This window comes from Sitophilus oryzae, unplaced genomic scaffold (assembly GCF_002938485.1).
Source record: "Sitophilus oryzae breed Bouriz unplaced genomic scaffold, Soryzae_2.0 scaffold_2006_pilon_pilon, whole genome shotgun sequence".
Taxonomy (NCBI): Eukaryota; Metazoa; Arthropoda; class Insecta; order Coleoptera; family Curculionidae; genus Sitophilus; species Sitophilus oryzae.
The window spans coordinates 5,707,242-5,727,232 of NW_022146732.1; the positions used below are offsets into that span (position 1 = coordinate 5,707,242).

Sequence of the window (19,991 nt, forward strand, 5' to 3'; positions counted from 1 at the left end):
AGTTTTGAATTTATTATTTACATAACGGCTGGGTTGTATTGTCGTTAGGGTGCGTGGAGTAAGGGCCTAAGAGCAAAAAATAAGGGTAAAAGATACTTCTGGTACAATAGAAAGGAGGTTCCTCTTAAAAATACATGTTTATATTATTTTATTTTAGGTCGTGTTTCCATAACTATGGTTATGGAAAACAAATGTACAGGGTGGTGGTACATATCGATGTACGGTTTTTACCATCATGTTTCCTGATAAAAATTGAGCTCCAGACACCGATATTATTTTTCGTCAGTCTCCTGTAGAAAAGGATGTTTCTCCTGTCCTTGTCAAAACCTGTTTCACCGAAAATTACTACAACCAACGTTTGATTTTTAAATGGCACCGTCCGTATATTTCTACTTTATTCGATAGAAAATGACACTTTGAATAGAATGACATATCATAGTATGTCATCTTTTGGCATTTTCGCATGGAAAAATAGATTTGATTGTCTAACGTTTTTCGTGTCTTATCTTAGCCGGTTAAAAGATACCCAAGTCGTATTTTAATCATATTTCAACTTTTCAAATGGAACAAGGGTTGTTAGTTAAGTTCATTAGGCTTAGGCTCATTAGCATATTTGGAAACAGCATTTATTTACGAATAATTTGGTACCACACACTTGGTATATTTCAAGTAAAATTGTCGTTATGAACCGCATTTTACATTTTCAAGTAAACCATATGCGAAAATGTCCAATTTGGCCCACCCTGTACACAATACTGTTTACTGTATATGTTTTCCGGATAAAATCTGCGCTACCTTGTATTAATATTGGTTAATATTTTATTAAATTTTGATAAAACTGATAAAAATGCATATCGTCAGTGAAACTTGATAACCTGCTAACTCCATTTTTTACGTTAATAAGTTTTTTTATACCATTAGAAAGAGAAAAAAATACTCTATAAATAGAGAAAGCAAATACATTTTTTCTCATTAAAGAAAATTTGCTATTTTAACTCATTAATATCTGCTAACTCCCAGTGATCTGGAATAGCCACCGAAATGCTGCTATCTCCATAATTTCTGTTATGATCAATTTCAGTTATGTTTTCTTTAGTACAGTATGTCGATCCAGGGTCGCACTAGGCCAAAGGGGTCCGGGTGGCAATGTAAGGAGGGGCCCGTGTGGATTTTTTTTCGTATTTTTTCGCCTTATGTTTTGGTCAATTTTTCCCTATTATATACAGGGTAAGTCTTAAATAAGTGCAAATATTTTTAGGGGTAGTATATTTCGACCCAAGAAACACGATTATGAGGTTTTTTGCGCGATTTTTGGATTTTTGAAGATTTAGAATTAAAAAAAAGGATTTTTTTTTAATTTTTAGTTTAAAAACATACTTTGTTTGTAATATGGCAACATAGGTAGTAGTTTAAATTTACCAGAAAGAAAATCCAATGATTCTCAAAATTACAGCAAAAAATTCGAAATTTTAAAAGTGAAATAACTCGGTTGTTTTGGATTTATTTGAAAAAAACGGTAAAAAGATAATATTATGTTTCTTTTATCGAGATTTACCAGCCCTGAAAATATTTGCACTTATTTAAGACTCACCCTGTATAGAAATCAGAGAACTACCCTAATGCAAGGTAAACCAATGCAATGCAAATGCCATAATGCAGTGCAAAAGCAAATATTGTTAAGAATAAATAATGAACTATAAAGGGGGCCGGCGAAGGCTGGGGCCCCCTTAATTGTTATATCCCCCTAATAGTTATATATTATAAATATAATATAGCCAGTCCGACCCTGCGTCGATCCGTTCTGTAAATACTGGTTATCCGTAAAGGGTAAGGGTTCCGACGACGGAAAGAGAAAACTTTCCGAAACGTTAAGCATTTTTTTCTTTGTTAGGCAAATTTTTATTACTGTAAACACAACTTCTGACAAGCAGCGTCCGTTTAGGTTTAACGCCAGAAGTGTTTACAAAAAATAACTATTTTATTTTGTAGATTTTTCTTGCAGTGCAGTGGCGAAGAACCCATAAGGATTTTTTTGGATAGATGAATCCGCCACATAGGTATGGACATTTTTTACGAAATATTGAGTTATATTGTTCCTCAGCAAATAAAATTCTAATCTCTTTATCATATTAACGCATGAAAATACTTCCTACATGTGTACATACTTTTTTGTACCGTTTTTTTGCTCTCCTGTAAAATTAGGAATAATGGAGTTAGCAGTTTATCACATTTCACCGACGATATATTTTTGTATTTAGAGAAATTTTTCTATCAAATACACGCTAGTATACAGTAAAAACTTTTCGTCCGTACCCTGTATAAAACTACTGAGTAAAAAATATACATTTAAGACGTTTTTTGCGTAAAAAAGGTTTCTTGGAAAAGATCGCTACCGAGTAATGGTTCTCGAAATATTTGGAATCGAAATTATCAATACCTGTCATCAGTGACATAAAGTAAACATGTTGACTAAATACTTATTAGTTATTAAATCATAAATTTGATATGTTTTTGTGTCTTTAACATTTTTTTACGTTTTTTTACGTAAAGAGACATTTTTTACGTAAAAAATCTCGGAAATGTGTATTTTTTTCACTCAGTTTTATACATGTACGAACTATAAAAGTTATTACTCTTCAAAACAGTTAAAACACATGTAAGTGGCGCCCAGTACAAATAGGAGTCATATTAACAATCAAAATCAAATTTCTCATGCTAAAAAACTCCCAGACACCAATTTTCATCCAAATTTTGACGTTACTTCAGAAATGATTTGGAAAAAATCGAAATATATATGGAACTTCTACACCCTGTATCACCGAAACTAAGCATTTTAGAACATACATTTATACGAAGTTTTTTACTTATGTTTATCTGCAGAATATGCTGCCGAAGTTTCCGGAATACAGTTCGGACCACCCTGTATAGGGTGTTCTATTAAAAAATAACACAGGACATTTGACAGCGTATATCATTTTAGCTAATACGCCATAAAACTTGATTAAAAAATCAACAATTGAATTTTTTAAAGAATGTTCTGTATCCAAAAACATAAAAGTGTCTCTTTTCATAGTCGGTTGTGGAACAAAATGAAATAAATTCACTGTACACGCCAACTCGAATAGAGTTTTCAGCATTTTTCAGGATAAATTAAGCAAACATTATTTGTGAACAAACCATCCGGTTTTCTTCCGATGCGATGTCACGTTTTATAGCAATTCCCTGAAACATTTCTTATTGTCTCCGTTGAGACTTCTCGTTCTCTTGCGGTAAATTATCGTCCTTGTTTTAAACAACCGAACGAATTGTGTCTTTCGTCTCTGTCTGTTTGAAATAAGAGCTTTGAAAAATGCATATGATTATTTCTGTCTTATTATTCTGTCTCCTACGTGCAGTATACGAAAAAACGGGGATATTAACCTGAGGGCACTTAAAAATAGTCATTTATCTATGAAGGGAATTATAAGGGTGTTAAAGTTTCTGCACAATAATTCCCGAGGTTATTAACACTTCATAATGCAAGTGGTACATAGATTATTTTATTTCTTACTGATAACTTTATATAGGGTGTCCCAGAAATAAGTGCAAGTATTTTAAGAGATGGTAGATCTCAATAAAAGAAACACATTTTCTTTTTATCGTTTTTCAAATAAGTCCAAAATAACGGAGTTATTTTACTATTTCCAAAAAAATGATTTTTTGCTAAAATTTTGAGAACCACTGGATCTTTTCTGTATTTTCTTTCTTGTAAATTTAACCTAATACCTATGTTGCCATATTATCAAGAAATTATGTTTTTAAACCAAAAACTAAAAAAATTATCAAAAATTTTTTCAAAAAATTTCGAATTTTAAAAAAAAATTTTCACGAAAAAAACCTCATGGGCGTGTTTCTGGGGTTGTATTATACTACCAGTTAAAATACTTGCACTTATTTCTGGGACACCCTGTATAAAGACTTACTGATAACCGTTTTTTATCTAATTAACTCTATACAGGGTGTCCCAGAAATAAGTGCAAGTATTTTAAGGGGTGGTAGATCTAGTCAAAAGATTTTTTTTTCTCTTTAACGTTTTTCAAATAAGTCCAAAATAATCGAGTTTCCAAAAAAAAATCATTTTTTGCTAAAATTTTGAGAACCACTGGATCTCTTCTGGATTTTCTTTCATGTAAATTTAAGCTACTACCTATGTTGCCATATTATCAAGAAATTATGTTTTTTAACATAAAATTAAAAAAAAATTCCAATTTTTTTTTTGCAAAAAATTCCTCATAGGCTGAGGCCGAAATATACTACCAGTTAAAAAACTTGCACTTATTTTTTCTTAACCCTGTATAAAGGGAATAGTAAAAAGAAAACTTACCTAAATTACATTCTTCGCCGATTCGTTGAATATTAAAACAAGTCTCCTTATTGTGATAAGCCGTCTTACACCAGGAACAACTGATTGCCACTATTTCCTTAGAGCTAAACGATAATTTCGATTGGAATGACTGAAACAATAAAAAATTAAAATTATTATTACTAGAAATTACTAAAACTAGAAAATAAATTACTAATTACGATTATTGTTCATATTTTATTAACTTCCCAAAATATTAATAAAATATATTTGGATTTACTGGGTGTTGCAATTTCTGTCACACAGTATATAAATCCACTGCCATTACTCACTGACGAGTATTTGGATATGCATCAGAAGAAGCGTTTTCTTTCATGAGCTTTTCTGTGACTGAAAAGCCCGATACGTGATGTTATCTCCCTACCGCACTCCGGATATTCAAAAATCTTATTGCTTTGTTGCTTCTTTAATTTTTGGTTGTCGCTGTTAACTGAGCAATAGCATTCTGCATGCTAATCCCCTTTAAATTTTCGTGGAAAATGTCCTTGTACCTTTTGTTTTGTCCACCAGGCCTCCTTTTACCGTCTACAAGCTCACCGTAAAGCAGAGATTTTGGTACGCGGTTTTCTTGCATTCTGCATACGGGGCCAGCCCAGTTTAAGGGGAATTTTGTAACCATGAATCCCAATACTCTCGCAATTAGCTTTTTCAAGCTTCCCCTAGGAGATGCAAGACCTTGTCGTTGGTGGGGAAGCTCCTGGTCAGGTGCTGGGGGGAATCCCCCCGAGCACTTGGCTTGGTCTAAGAAGCATCTCACTCATCGTCTTGTCCCTGACTGTAGTGTCGTGGCCAGGGAATTGCACCAAGACATATAACGATACCGGGCGGGGCTACGGACAGCCTCAACCTTGGGGCACCGGGGGGCACCCCATTGTATTTTACCCCTTACTTCTACATACGGGGCTCTGTAGAAGTGGACCGACTGTCCCTAGCGACTCATAGGAACACTATGAGATCTGGAAATAATAGTAATAAAAACATCACCGGTGAAGTTGTGGGGAAACCCCCTAGCGACACTGGGAACAGTAACAATGAAGGTTCCAAGGGCCCAAACCCAAAGAGAACTACAGGAGAGGTGGCTGACACTTGCGTGAGACCATCCTCCGCAAGTGGCATACAAGCCACATACAAGGGTCGGGAGCCTACCTCCTACCTCTAAACCCAACAGGCGACACAAGCTACCGTTTCGTCTACCCGGTCTGGGTCGTAGCTCCTCGACTGTGAGGGATACGGGTCTCCGTAGGAAGTCCTGGGACTGTATGATGAGTTATAACTCAAGAAAGGGGGACACAATAGATCTCTAAGATCGCAGAGATTAACCCCCCTCCCACTTATTCTAATTCTAATTCTAGCTTTTTCAAGGACCGATGCGTTTGATGGAACTATCGGATTCTTAAGAGTTGTTTAAGGTATCTCTGTTGCAACTTGTTTAATGCATTCATGTGTCGGCGGTACGGCACCCAGGTTTCGCTCCCATATAACATGGTGGGGATTATAACTGCTCGGTACACTGCAAGTTTCGCTTTTGTACTCAAATCATGATTGTAGAAAAACCTGTCTTTTAATTTCCAGAATGCTCTTGAGGGTATATAAATACTATGATAGAGACAAACTATTCTTTTAAAAAATTACATCAGAATTTTTCATCTAGGATTTTCCATGAAAAAAATCAAATTAAAATTAAAAAAAAGCAAAACTGAAAAACCATTCTCACTCAACTCTAAAACCAACAAAACTGCTAATAGACAAATGAATTCAATTTATGTTAGAATGTCGAGTGGGAGGGCCAACTCTTCATTCAGATTCAGACAGGCCACTTCCGAACCGTCACAAGTCAACCTTCTTCAATTCTACTAATTGCATTTAATTGAAATTCCGCTATGGTATGTCACGGAGCGAGATTTCCAGCGTTAAAACAGTTAAAATATACTGTCCGTGTTATAATTCTTTGAATGAGGGTGTTTTTTAAGAGCTGAGAGATTAAAATGACATAGTAAATCTTTAATTGTATACTCTGTTTTGCGGCAAAGGGAAGATTTCGATAGACCATGACAGAAAAAGCCAGATGACGTCCATACCAATCCATTTATTGCACTAAAAAAAGTTTCTATTTTTTAAGCGAACTATAGATGGGTTTATACCGGGTGTTTCTCAAAAGTGGCTCATCCCTATAACTTTTTTATTTTTTCAGATAAAAACCGACATACGGTACCAAGTTAGTATATGACATAAATCAGGATTGATTAACGTATTCTATTATTTTTGGTCACTTCCTGTTTCACCGGAAATCACTACAACTTTTGATTTTTAAATGGCTGCCTCGGTATATTTCTACTTAATTCGATAGTAAATGACACTTTGAATAGAATGACATATCATATGTCAACTTTTGACATTTTCGCATATGGTTTATTTGAGATTGTAACATGCGGTTCATAACGACAATTTGACTCGAAATACCAAGTGTGTGGTACCAAATTATTCGTAAAAATATGCTTTTTCCAAATATGTTAATGAGTCACCCTTGTTCTGTTTGAAAAAATGAGATATGATTAAATATACGACTTGGGTATCTTTTAACTGGCCAGAAAAAGTCACTAAAAACATTAGATGATCAAATCTATTTTTCCAAGACTCCTTGATTAAAAATTAGTATTTTTAACACAGTCATGGCATTCTAGATTAAAATTTAAAATACGATTTTTCTTTAAGCGATAATGTCAAAAGTTGACATTTGATATGTGATTTTATTCAGAATGTCATTTTCTACCGAATAAAGTAGAAATATACCGAGGGTGTCATTTAAAAATCAAAAGTTGTAGTTATTTCCGGTGAAACAGGAAGTGACCAAAAATAATTTAATACGCCAATCAATCCTAATTTATGTCGCATACCAAATCTCGTTTTTTTTTATCTTAAAAAATAAAAAAGTTATAGAGGTGAGCCACTTTCGAGGCGCACCCGGTATATTAATATATACGGGGTGCAAATATTTTAACTGGCAGTATAGTTCAACCCCAGAAACACGCCTATGAGGTTTTTTCGCGAAAAAAAAAAAATGAAAATTCGAAATTTTTTGAAAAATGTTTTGGAAATTTTTTTAGTTTTTAGTTAAAAAACATAATTTCTCGATAATATGGCAACATAGGTATTAGATTAAATTTACAAGAAGGAAAATCCAGAAAAGATCCAGTCTCGGATCCAGTGGTTCTTAAAGTTTTAGCAAAAAATCATTTTTGAAATTTCATTAATGTAAAATAACTTCGTTATTTTGGACTTATTTGAAACACGATAAAGAGAAAATATGTTTCTTTTATCGAGATCTACCACCCCTTAAAATATTTGCACTTATTTCTGGGACACCCTGTATTTGGACATAAGTTATATTGATAAATATAATAATAAATTCAAGAGGTTTATTGAAGTTTGAAAGTAAGAAATAAATAAATGAACATAACAAAACTAACAAAATTATTTACACCCGTCACTGAAATCAAATATCTGCAGAACAGAAATTCAACTTTAACATGAATGTCCCTTTTTTTTATTAAAATAACAACATTCGTATAATATACATGTAAATTTATTCTACATAATATTATTCCCGTGTTCCTTCTAATGGAAAAAGACAAACTTTATATTTCCATAATTATAATCAAAAAAGAAATGGAATGGTCTCGGAGCTGGAATAGAATTTGCATTATATTTTTATAGAATGAACGTAGTACATAGAGATTTTAAGAAATGCTGAAATAAAACATGCTCTATAAAAATTGTAAAAAATATTTGTTTTTGCCGAAATTGTCTCTTCTAAATTGCACCGAAATATAAAATAATAAATCTTCAGCTTTAATGCGGAAAATCACATTTTTCTCCTCATTTTCCACGAGGAAAAAGTAGCTTTGATGTTATTAAGGCCGATTTACCTTGAGGCTGCCGAGTGTAATTTGCCGGCGAACTTTTGACAACGAAAGCTTAGTAGAAATTTTCTCTTGTCGTAAAATACATTTTTGTCTTTTGCGCGGTGCAATAACAAAGCAAAATTCGTATCTCGTCTTTCTCTAATAAAATAATAATATTTTTAATAAAAACAGTTTGAACATAAAGTTCGGTTTTATGACATGCTGCGTCATTCTAGTTTCTAAAGATAAACTGCCGGTGTTCTATTCATAATGCTTTATAACTTCAGATAATAGACATAATGTCCTGGAAATCTTTATAGTTTAGTTTGTATTAAAAATTATCGGAACAACTAGGTACTTATTATGCAACCTAACCAAGTTCTTTTCCAATTCTTATCTGTGTAAAACTTGAGTCTGCCAAAACTGAGTTAAAATACAAATATATCACCCCAAAACGAAGGGAAAAAACAATATAGACGTCACTTTGCCTCTGCCACGTCAGACTTGGAAAACCATTTGTAAATGTCACGCATCCTTTTTCCTGATAAACGAGAAGGCCGGCTATTTTGTATGTCTCTGTTCGTTGCTAGAACTGGGAGTTTAGTTCACTCAATCGACTTCAGTAAAAATCAGTTCGTTTAGTTCATTTAGTTCACCAAATTGTAGTATCGGCAATTCGCACAGTGAAAGAATGAAAAGAATCAAAACAATTAAAAATAAAAAAAAATATGTGAGTAATAACGATTTAAGTCTTATCCTTGTCAGTAATGCCTCGGACCTGTGTTATTTCTTCTATTGCAATGTTTGTTTCTTAGTTTAGTACAATTTGAATCAATCTTTCACAATACAGTTCAACCATTCCCTATCTATTTTGCTCTAGTTCTTATTCTCACCCTAATTTTTAGTTTAGTTCAATTAACCGAAATATTTTCGATCCAACTTTTAGTTCATATAAGAGATTCAATCTTTTGAACTAGTTCGGAGCACAACTCTACTCGTTGCCATCGCAGTAGGCTATCTAGATCGTAGGCGGCGTGGTTTATGATGGGCAGATGTTTTTTGACATTGCCATTAATTAGAGACGATGGGTCGAAAGGTCGACGAAAAAGTCCAGAGACTAGGCTCGACAAATTATATAATAATTTGGAAAACATTTTAATACAAAATGTTTTTGTATATCGCCAAATTGCCAGAAAAACTGAAATTATACTCTTTTTGTTCATGGCACAGATTTTAAAAACGACTGAATGATTAATTACTTCACTGATAAAAAAGATAGACTTGAACTAAAGTCGTCATCGTTCTTGAAAAAAAAATTTAGTTGCAAGAGAATTTATTTTAGCGTAAAAGAAAATATTTTGCCTGAAGAAAAACTCTCTTAACTCAAGAAAACTGGTTCTCTTCAAAAATTCGAAAATTTCTCTTTAATCTATTTTCATTCAAACAAGTGCAAGTTACTTTGTTTTAAGATAATACGAAAAATACGCTAGGAAGTACTTCATTCAAGAAACATGGCCATTTTTCCAATAGCTAAATACTCTTTTGATGAAAAATATAGGCTTGACAAATTATATAATAATTTGGAAGACATTTTAATACAAAATGTTTTTGTATATCGCCAAATTGCCAGAAAAACTGAAATTATACTCTTTTTGTTCATGGCACAGATTTTAAAAACGACTGAATGATTAATTACTTCACTGATAAAAAAGATATACTTGAACTAAAGTCGTCATCGTTCTTGAAAAAAAAATTTAGTTGCAAGAGAATTTATTTTAGCGTAAAAGAAAATATTTTGCCTGAAGAAAAGCTCTCTTAACTCAAGAAAACTGGTTCTCTTCAAAAATTCGAAAATTTCTCTTGAATCTATTTTCATTCAAACAAGTGCAAGTTACTTTGTTTTAAGATAATACGAAAAATACGCTAGGAAGTACTTCACTCAAGAAACATGGCCATTTTTCCAATAGCTAAATACTCTTTTGATGAAAAATAATAATGACACGCAAAGACAATGACGAAGGACGGTATAGGTATACAATCAGTCGGCAGTCCGATCATCATATCATAGTACGCACGGGTTTTGTTGCTTGGAATTTTGCATAATTTGCTTTTTAAGCGCATATCGTATAACAAATTAGTGATCGTTATTAACACGCATTTGTCATTTTTATGGACAAATTTTAGGATATATGGATTCTTTAATGGAGTTTCTGAAAAAATGGAAATTAGAGCATTTATTTGCTATATTTGAAGGTAAGAGACATTTACCTAATGCACCTGTTTAGATAATGCATGCGTGACTATAGATAGAATAAGAATATAGGTATCGATTTTTTTATGCAAATAATTACAAAAATTTTAGAATTTCAAGTCGTCGTATTAAAAAAATCAAAATGTGACCAAAGCTTATAATTTTAATAATTTATTTGCTTTACTTTGATTAATGGTGATGTAACATTTTTTTGTAATTTGTAGAGTGATGAACCACCCCAAAAAATACCAAGGAGTGAAGAAGCAGAAATATCTACTATCGAGGAAAATAATATCACTTTACTTACTACAGACCAGGAAAACCTAAATTTATCAGAAAATAATATACCTCGTAATATGCCTGTATATGATGTATAGACTTCTCTTAGATCAAAATAAATTTTAGTTGAGTCAATAGTATTCGCTATTGGTTTAAGAAAAGTGTCTTTTAATCAAGAAATGTCCCTTTTCAATCAAGAATTTTTGCATGAATCAAAGAGACTATTGTTCTTGTAGCAAGAACTTCTTTGCATATTCATTTTGGGTCAAGAGTGAAATACTTTGGACAGATAGATTCTTCTATTCTCTAAAGTAATTTTTTAAAGCTTATGAAAAGATAGTTAATGCTTTGGGTAAAGAAACGTCGTTCTTGGCCCTATTGAAAAGCGCCAATCTTTTGGGTCAAAGTCATATTCATTTCGACAGAGAGATCCTTTTTTCAGTGTTTCACTATAATGGTGAGTATTGAAAAAATCACGATAAAAGCAAATTTCAGTTTCAAAAACCGAAAGTTACGGAAAAAGATCATATAAAAATTTCCCCTGAATGGGAAACGATTTTTAATTGCCGTTTTTCTTGACTGCAATTGCTTCCAAGCGATAAAAATCCATAACAGCACCAATAAATTATTGAAAAAGCCGCAACAAAAATGATGCCATAACCCTAATTTTTCTATTTTTTTAATTCGTCATCTAGCACGTGACTAGGAGCTCCATGGCAAGGTCTCGCATCACCTAGAGGAAGATCATTACTCATACTTACATAGTCTCTTTGTATATGTATATTGGTAAGAGTGTCTTGTGCTGCTTACCATTTTTAAACGTTATTAAAACATTCCAACAAAAATATTTTCTGTTGGTATTAAAAATATCTGTAAACATTAAATTGAAGTGATGTCTGTTCAATAATAACAAAAAAGTGACAATTTAAACAAATTTATTTCATTGTGGGCATATTACTAAAAAAGAGTTTACCAAAAAAGTTTTCTTTTCATTAGGAGAAAAATAAATTCCATCTTTTTATATGAATACTCTACACAAATATTTTTTCAGAATCCCCATTTTTATAATCAAAAGTAAATAAAGTCCAAAATTAAATTAACTTAAAATCAGAGGAACGTATTTTTCAGTCCCTACAATATCGCAAGGTTCAGCGCCCCTTTTATAAAATTTTTCTCATTAATATAATATTTTTTATTTCTATATTCTCCACCCTTACGCTTTAATTAATTCTATGGTACATTTTTAATCCAATTTAAGCTTATTTTTTCGTATTTAGGACTTCATTAAAAGGCCTAAATTTTAGGCCTAATTATATTACTTCATTGTAATATAATTAGGCCTAAAAGCTGGTCATGATTTCTGTCGTGATGTTATTTAGAAATGTTCATATTTTTTTGGATGTTTCATATTATTATGTTTTATGTTTTACATTTATGCTGAAAAGTCAGTTTGCCCTGTCAAGTAAACGCGAGCACTTTTTGTCCAGAAAAATCATTTTAAAAATTACGATGAGCGATTCTGAAAGTCTCCCTTCAGATGTAGAACTTGCCGCAGTACGTGCCACGGAATCATTATTGCCGGAAAAGTTAATATATTTAGATGTTCGTAGTTGTTTTTCACTATTATAGCAACTAGTTGTGTTATAGAGAAGCTGAATAAATTAGGCAAAGAAAACAAAGTCCTCCTACACTGGGTGCCTGCTCACCAAGGGATAGAAGGCAATGAAAAAGCAAATAATCTAGCTAGGAAAGGAGCGAACACTCCACTAACTGGACCAGAACCGTTCTGCTTTCCAAGTGGTAACCAACTCAAGGCGGAACTCAAGAACTTGGAAGATTCCATCCGCAACCTGGAATGGAAATCTTGCAATGGTCTAGGACACTCGAAGAAGTTTCTGAGGGCTTATGATCAAGAAAAATCACAGATCTTCCTGGGTCTGAGTAAGAACAATCTTCGGATTGTCACGGGGTTTTAACAGGACACTGTCTCCTTAATGAACACCTCAGTAGATTGAAACTAAGAAGAAACGGCGAATGCAGATTCTGTGGGGAAGATGGTGAAACACCAGTACACCTCATCACTGAGTGCGCCGAGACGACAACCATTCGTGCCATGAATTTTGGTACGACTGATATTGGAGATGGAGAACTACCCTCTATAAAACCGTCCCAGATACTGGCTTTTATCAAAGCCCTGGGACTGTATGATGAGTTATGATTCAGGAAAGGGGGACACAATGGATCTGTAGGGTCGAAGTGATTAGCCCCCCTCCCACTCATTCTAAATTCTAAATGTGTTATAGATTCATAACACCACTAGTTGTGTTATGAATCTCATAACGTAACTGAAATACTAAAAAAATAGTGATGTAAAAACGTTATAACTAAACGGTTGTAGATAAATAAATTGATAGAGTAGTAAGTTAAAATAAGTGTCTATGTTCATTTTATATTATTACTCAAAATCAATTCATCATTCATTTTCAATTACTTAAAATCTCGATTGTGTTTCATGGTTGTTATCTATAAAAGGTAGAGGGAATTATGGAATCTCAATTCCTATTAATAATACCCCAAAAGAGTTATAATTTTATTTTTTATGGTGAGCGAAACCACAAGACGATATAACTTTATATTAATTCAGTAAAAAATAAAAGGGACTTACTTTGCCACAATGTCGACATTTGCCCTTCTCCGACCTTCGATGGACCCAATGGTGCTGGATGGTGGTCTGTTCCCGATACTGGCGCACGCCAACGTCCCGAAACGTCGGCTTGCACGTGAACTTTTGCCTGTTGATCAAAACGGGAATGCAATTCTGATGGGCGATCACGTTGCAGGCGGAGCATTTCATCCGTGAACCGTGTTTCTGCAATTAATGAGAAAAAATAAACATTTAAAACTCGAATAACGTCTTTTAATTTTACCAAACATTCATAAGCAATAAGTTTGGACATTAGGTTTTTGGACATTTGGACTAAATATTACCAAAGCGGCGTCTTTAGTTTACCAAAATATAACTATTCTATAAATAGATTGGTGTTTTGGGCTGAAAATGATTTAGCCGACGAGAAAGCTATATTTTATACGATTCCTCGGTAATAAAATGGCCCCTGTCCGTTTACAAGAAATATTAGATAAGGAAAATAGTTTTGTGTAGGAGAAACGAATCCAATCAATCGTTATAAACGTTATAAATCAGTAACGGAGGCCCAACAACCCCGGAGGTCACGATGGATGACCGGTAGAGGGAGGTCACTAAATCAGGTAGAGGCCCGGCTATTTTCTCATAAGCATTGATTCATGGCGTTTATAACACCATATCCCTTTTTTTTGGTGTTCAGGTATTTTCATTAAAATTTAAAAAAATACAAAAAATATACAGTGTAATAAAGTCTGCATTATATAATGTTTTATATGATTTTTTTAGAAAGAAAATACATTCTAATAAATAACACAGTACTGAAAATAATAGAAAAATATACAGGGTGGTCCAAACTGCATTCCGGAAACTTCGGCAACATATTCTGCAGATAAAAATAAGTAAAAAAGTTCGTTTAAATGTATGTCCTAAAATGCTTAGTTTCGCAGATGCAGGGTGTAGAAATTTCATTTTTATTTCGATTTTTCCAAATAATAGGAGTCAATAATAGGAGTCATATTGACATCAAAATCAAATTTCTCATGTCAAAAAACTCCCAGACACCAATTTTCATTCAAATATCGACATTATTTTGTGAACGCTCCCCCGTTTTAGAGAGAAGTCACAGACGCCGAGTTGCCTTGCTTCGGTTCCTCGGGCGCCACCCCCAAGTTTAAAGTGTTTGAGAGACCACTAGTGCCAATACGGGTAGCTTTTATATAGTGGAGATACCAGGGAGTGATGAGATGAAAAGAAAATAAAACACATAATTAACTATAACGTAACACTAGGTTTTTATTTAACTAATTAATTATGTACAAAAATAATACAGAAAAGTTCGCGTTCTTTAATTGTAACAATAATAAAAATAAAATAAATATTTAGTACCTCGCAGAACAAAATTTATACTAACAACCGTGTACCTCTAGAGTTTTGATCGATTATTCCCGATATGTAACTCTCTGACTGATTCTATCCCGTGAATTAAAAACGCGTTCCCGCAATGACGTTCTATTAAATAAAACGACGCGAGTTCCTAATCGACGTGGAATCTAGCGGCGTCCTAATGGACACAGACACGTAAGTACCGGAGTAACACACTCTACTATGACGCGACTCTCTAAGCGGCGGCGACGTCGTTACAGGCGTCCCGATGGTCACAGCTAAATATTTCTCGGAACGGCGGCGGCGTCCGTTTTGACAACGAAACACGGACCTCGGATCGGCGTCGAAGTTAAAAGCGTCCCGGAATACACAAACGCGAGTCCTGGATCGATCGCGAAATTAACAGCGTCCTGTGGGACACAAACGCGAGCCCTGGATCGATCGCGAAGTTAACAGCGTCCCGTGGGATACACAAACGCGAGTCCTGGATCGATCGCGAAGTTAACAGCGTCCTGTGGGATACGCAAACGCGAGTCCTGGATCGACCGCGAAGTTATCAGCGTCCTGTGGGATACGCAAACGCGAGTCCTGGATCGATCGCGAAGTTAACAGCGTCCTGTGGGATACGCAAACGCGAGCCCTGGATCGATCGCGAAGTTAACAGCGTCCCGAGGGATACACAAACGCGAGCCCTGGATCGACGTAGACGTTAGCGACGTCTCGGCGAGTTATACGTCGTTTGGATAAGCGCAGCCCGCACACACACCGCCCGGTCAGGACAACCTCGGGATTTCGGCGAGATCCCGTCCAGCGTCACTGATGCAGGGTGTCGTCCGGACGACACACCTAGAAAAATACGGGAGCTACAAAACCAGCCTCGGGATTTGGCGAAGTCCTGTTTTAGCTCCGTGAACATTCGCGACCCGTGCGTTTACTGAACTACCCTGACTGTCCCTTAAGAAGATGAATTAATTATTAGCCCATAATTAGCTTTCCCCGAGAGGTACACTGAGCCGGAGCAGATGTCAGACAACCTTTAAAAGAAAAGGACATGATTCCTGGCGACCTGCCCGTAGCACAGCGTAGTCCCTTTTTGCCTGCTCGGCAATCCTGGCAATTTTAATATTAATGAAGAAAACCACGAACTCTCATCTCATCAACCGAAGGATACGTCAGACCGGAGCAGATGTCAGACAACCTTTAAAAGAAAAGGACATCATTCCTGGCGACCTGCCCGTAGCACAACGTAGTCCCTCTTTGCCTGGTCGGCAACGGTTGTTCTCCCGCGCTTTTAATATCCTAACAATCTCGTCAATTAACTCCCTTATCCCTATAACGCGTCCAGGTAGTCGAGTAAACGCTTAATAACAATAAAAATAATACGACCTACCCTCGATCACTTTGGCGGTGGGTGCTTACCTTATACAGTGCGGCGACAGGCGGCTGGCAGCAGGACACTTGGCAGGGCACTCCGGACTCGAACCTCACTGTTTCGCGTGTCACCACAAACTGTCTCTCTAGAGCTGCTAGAAGTGTCTAGCCCTAGCAGTCAACTATTAAGCTTGACCAATCAGGTTGGTTAGCGTGGTTATTTGAGGGTGTTAATTCATTTGTGTTTGTCAAAAACTCTAACGTGATTGGTCGGACTTAATAGTTGCCTGCTAGGGCTAGACACAAGTGAGCTGCTGTAGCCGAGGTACTCGACTGACGCTCCCCTCCACTCAACCTGCACTGGTAGGGAGAGCGGCGCAAACGTCTCGGTTTCTCGCACCGAACCACAGCGACCAAAACCGATCAAAACTCTCTTACAAAATGGCAATTAAATATTTAACTTATTTAATTCAACAATAGAAACACTAATGAAGTTCATTACAATAATGAGTTAACAATAAAATACATTGACTGTCATTATTAAAAGAAAATAAAGTCACTATTATTCTAGTATAATATTAACACAATATACAGGGTGTCCTAGAAATTTTTATGAACTTCATTACAATTTCAGAAATTATTTGGAAAAAATCGAAATTAAAATGAAACCTTCTATACACCTCTGAAACAAACTATTTTAGGATATAAATTTATACGAACTTTTTTACTTATTTTTGTCTGCAAAATATGCTGCCCAAGCTTCCCCAATACAATTCCACCCGGTATAACTTAGGTCTGGCTTTTATTTTGATCCTTGACAATATCTCTTTGGGTTAAATATTCGAGATATATTCCAGTAAAGTTTCAGATAAATCTTCACATATAAGTCGTACTTTTACGAGGCTTTAGTAACTTCTAACAATTTTATAGACATTTCGAAGATTATTCTTGAATCAAGCCAATGGACATGAACATATATTTTTCTGGAAACTTTTTCAATAATCCCAACATACAAATATAAAGACTAAGATAAGCGTAAGCGGAAATTTGTCGAATTTAGTACCTCATCCATCGAAAAATTTGAAAAGTTCTCCATACAGCAAACTTTTCATATTACGTGTACGCCTGATACGGGAAAATTGCCAAGCGTAAACCAGGGATTTTCGGGATTATTTACACACACAAGGACACATGTGTTGGTCGTACGGAATATTTAGTATTAGAGGATATTGCCAGAAAATATCTGTTGGAAGAGCTAGTGTAAACATACCTTATTAAAAAATACTTTATGTTAATACTTTTGGCGCTGCAACACGTAGAGACAATATGAGGTATCTTATATTAGTAAAACATCTAAACTTATACTGGGTGGTGCATCGTTGTTGGAAACATACAAATTTTGAACTGTCCAAATATTGGGTCCCCTATCCGGCTGCAGGATTATTACGCTCATCATGTTTTTTATCAAAACCTAATTTTAACATACATGTATGAATAGGGGAATATACTTTTGACAGGGTGCCATTCAAAAAGTTGCCGCAAATAGGGGTTGCCATTGTTCAACGTTTTTCCTACTACTTTATACGGGTCCGGCAACAATGCGTCGGGCATCTGTAGCTCCTGTGATTAAAAAAACTTAGGAATTTTGGATAAGTGCGAACCTAAAGTATGTATTAGGATGTATTTCAGGAAAATATTTTAACTTCTACAGGGTGGCTAAAAAAAAGTGAGTGGATTGGGGTGATTTTTTTTAAATGGAACACCCTGTCTATTAGTGCATTTTTGGATTCCTTTCTCATCACTTTACATAATCCTAAGCTATTATAAAATATGTATGTTTGTGTAGTTTCCGGAATATTAATAAATATTAATAAATTCGTTCCTCAGTCTTTTTTTTTAAATATTAAAAATACAAAACATTGATATCATAACTATACTAGGTATTTATTATAGTTGGCCTGTACAGGGTGGCTCGAATTCGACGCTCATCATTGGGATTTCGGAAACCGTAAGAGATACAGGATCGGTTAAATGGAGGCAAAGTTGCGCAATTTGATGCTCAATAAAATGCCGTATTGCATTTTTATTTTTTTTTGCGTAAAATATTCTGGTGATGGAGTCTTCTGTACGAAACGTCGGCAAATATCAAAGTGACTATATATAGTGTTTTAAGAGTGATGAAAGGATTTAATTAAATTGAAAAAAAAAATCAGGTCCGTATTTAAAAAAAATAAGTTGATGATGGTCGCCAGAAGCCAAAACGTCAGAGTCAATATTTAATCACACAGAGTTATAGAGCAAAAAAAGTGGCCATGCAAATTGTTTATCATTTTAAGTTATCTTAACAAATAAAGCCAGGAAACAATAGAAAACAAAATTGAAAATTCCGTTTTTTTTTCGAATATATTCGGAAGTATTCGGAATTTTTCAAAATGCAATACGCATTTTATTAAGCATCAAATTACGCAACTTTGCCTCCATTTAACCGATCCTGTATGTCTTACGGCCTCCGAAATCCCAATCATCAGCGTCGAATTCGAGCCACCCTGTACTTACTTTGCTATAAATATCGTAATTTTAAACCATACAATGTGATCAAAATTCTATGCCAAACTTCCTAAAATATAAAATAATTTATATTCGTCTTTTTAAATAGAACACCCTGTTATTATTTTTTTTGTTAGATAGAGAATTAAAAAATGAACATATTTTTGTATTTAAAGCATTTCAGAATTTTTAGCGGTACAAGTTTTTGGTTGATAGATCTCTCCAAAATTATCTTTGATTGTCATTCCCCAGCCTTTTTTTTTCAATCACACTGTAGAACATTAATGTTTTTCAAAGATTTACTAATTTAATTAACGAAAAAGTTAAAAAGTAGTGTCTTACCGTGCAATCTGAATCGCCGACGTAGCAAAAATCACCGGACACCGACGTAGGCACCCATAAATGATCGCCGTTGACTGCGCCTTCGCTCCAATCGGGTGTACTGCGCAGAGGTCTTTCCGCAGCGCCTGATATCGATTTTCTGTAACAAAAAAAACAAAATTAAGTTGCGAGTTAATCAAGAGTCAAGCCGCATCAAAAGAGATCAACTCAGTTACCATCAATTCGAAGTTGGTCAAAGAATGCCTAAGGAAGCTGAACAAATTAGGCAAAAATAACAAAGTTATCTTTGTGCCAGCTCACCTCAACTATGGTTTCCATTAAAAAAACATAGGTTTGTGTCATATGTCAAAAATGACAGACTTTAGAAAAAATATCTAGTAACCCATAAACTAACTTTAAAAATCCGAAAAGCGCATATATTTTTCCTCACAAAACTGCAATTCTTTCCCTGTTTAACCGACTCTCTAGCTCCAGTAGTTTCCCAGACACCCATAGAGAACATCGTAAAAAACTCGCCCTGTAGATAAAAATAGAGATTTGTTACACTGGAAAAATCAAATTCTTTTTTTTTGGGTTGTAGTGTAACAACTCAAATTTGTCAACAAAGTTGAAGAGGTAATATTTTGGCCAACTGTATAACAAATAATTTAAATGAAAGAAAGGAACCTACGTTGTGTTAAATATTTTTTTATAGTGATTACCTCGGATGCGCCTCGACAAAAGCAATATTTTGGGAAATTTGAGAAGAATAGGTTATGTAAATAAAACGCTAAATTTGTAAATAGCCTTACTTATTTTGAAATGAAAGGAGTGCCGTACTCTGCCTGGAATTCACATGTAAAAGAGCATGTTCAGGACAACTATGTTGTC

At 34.7% G+C, this 19,991-nt stretch overlaps 1 protein-coding gene across 4 annotated transcripts in view; it reads right to left on the reverse strand.

Moving 5' to 3' along the window:
* LOC115883928 (eye-specific diacylglycerol kinase) overlaps nucleotides 1-19,991 on the reverse strand; it is a 317,841-nt gene that overhangs the window by 72,661 nt on the left and 225,189 nt on the right. For all 4 annotated transcript variants that reach the window (XR_004050467.1, XR_004050466.1, XM_030902359.1 and 1 more), the window contains exons 9-11: nucleotides 19,122-19,260; nucleotides 13,500-13,703; nucleotides 4,364-4,493 (exon numbers count right to left, since the gene is read on the reverse strand). Coding sequence is in view for 2 of the 4 variants with exons in the window: in XM_030902359.1 (XP_030758219.1) it covers nucleotides 4,364-4,493; nucleotides 13,500-13,703; nucleotides 19,122-19,260 (473 nt within the window). In the remaining 2 variants the exon portion in view is untranslated. The remainder of the gene's footprint in view (nucleotides 1-4,363; nucleotides 4,494-13,499; nucleotides 13,704-19,121; nucleotides 19,261-19,991) is intronic.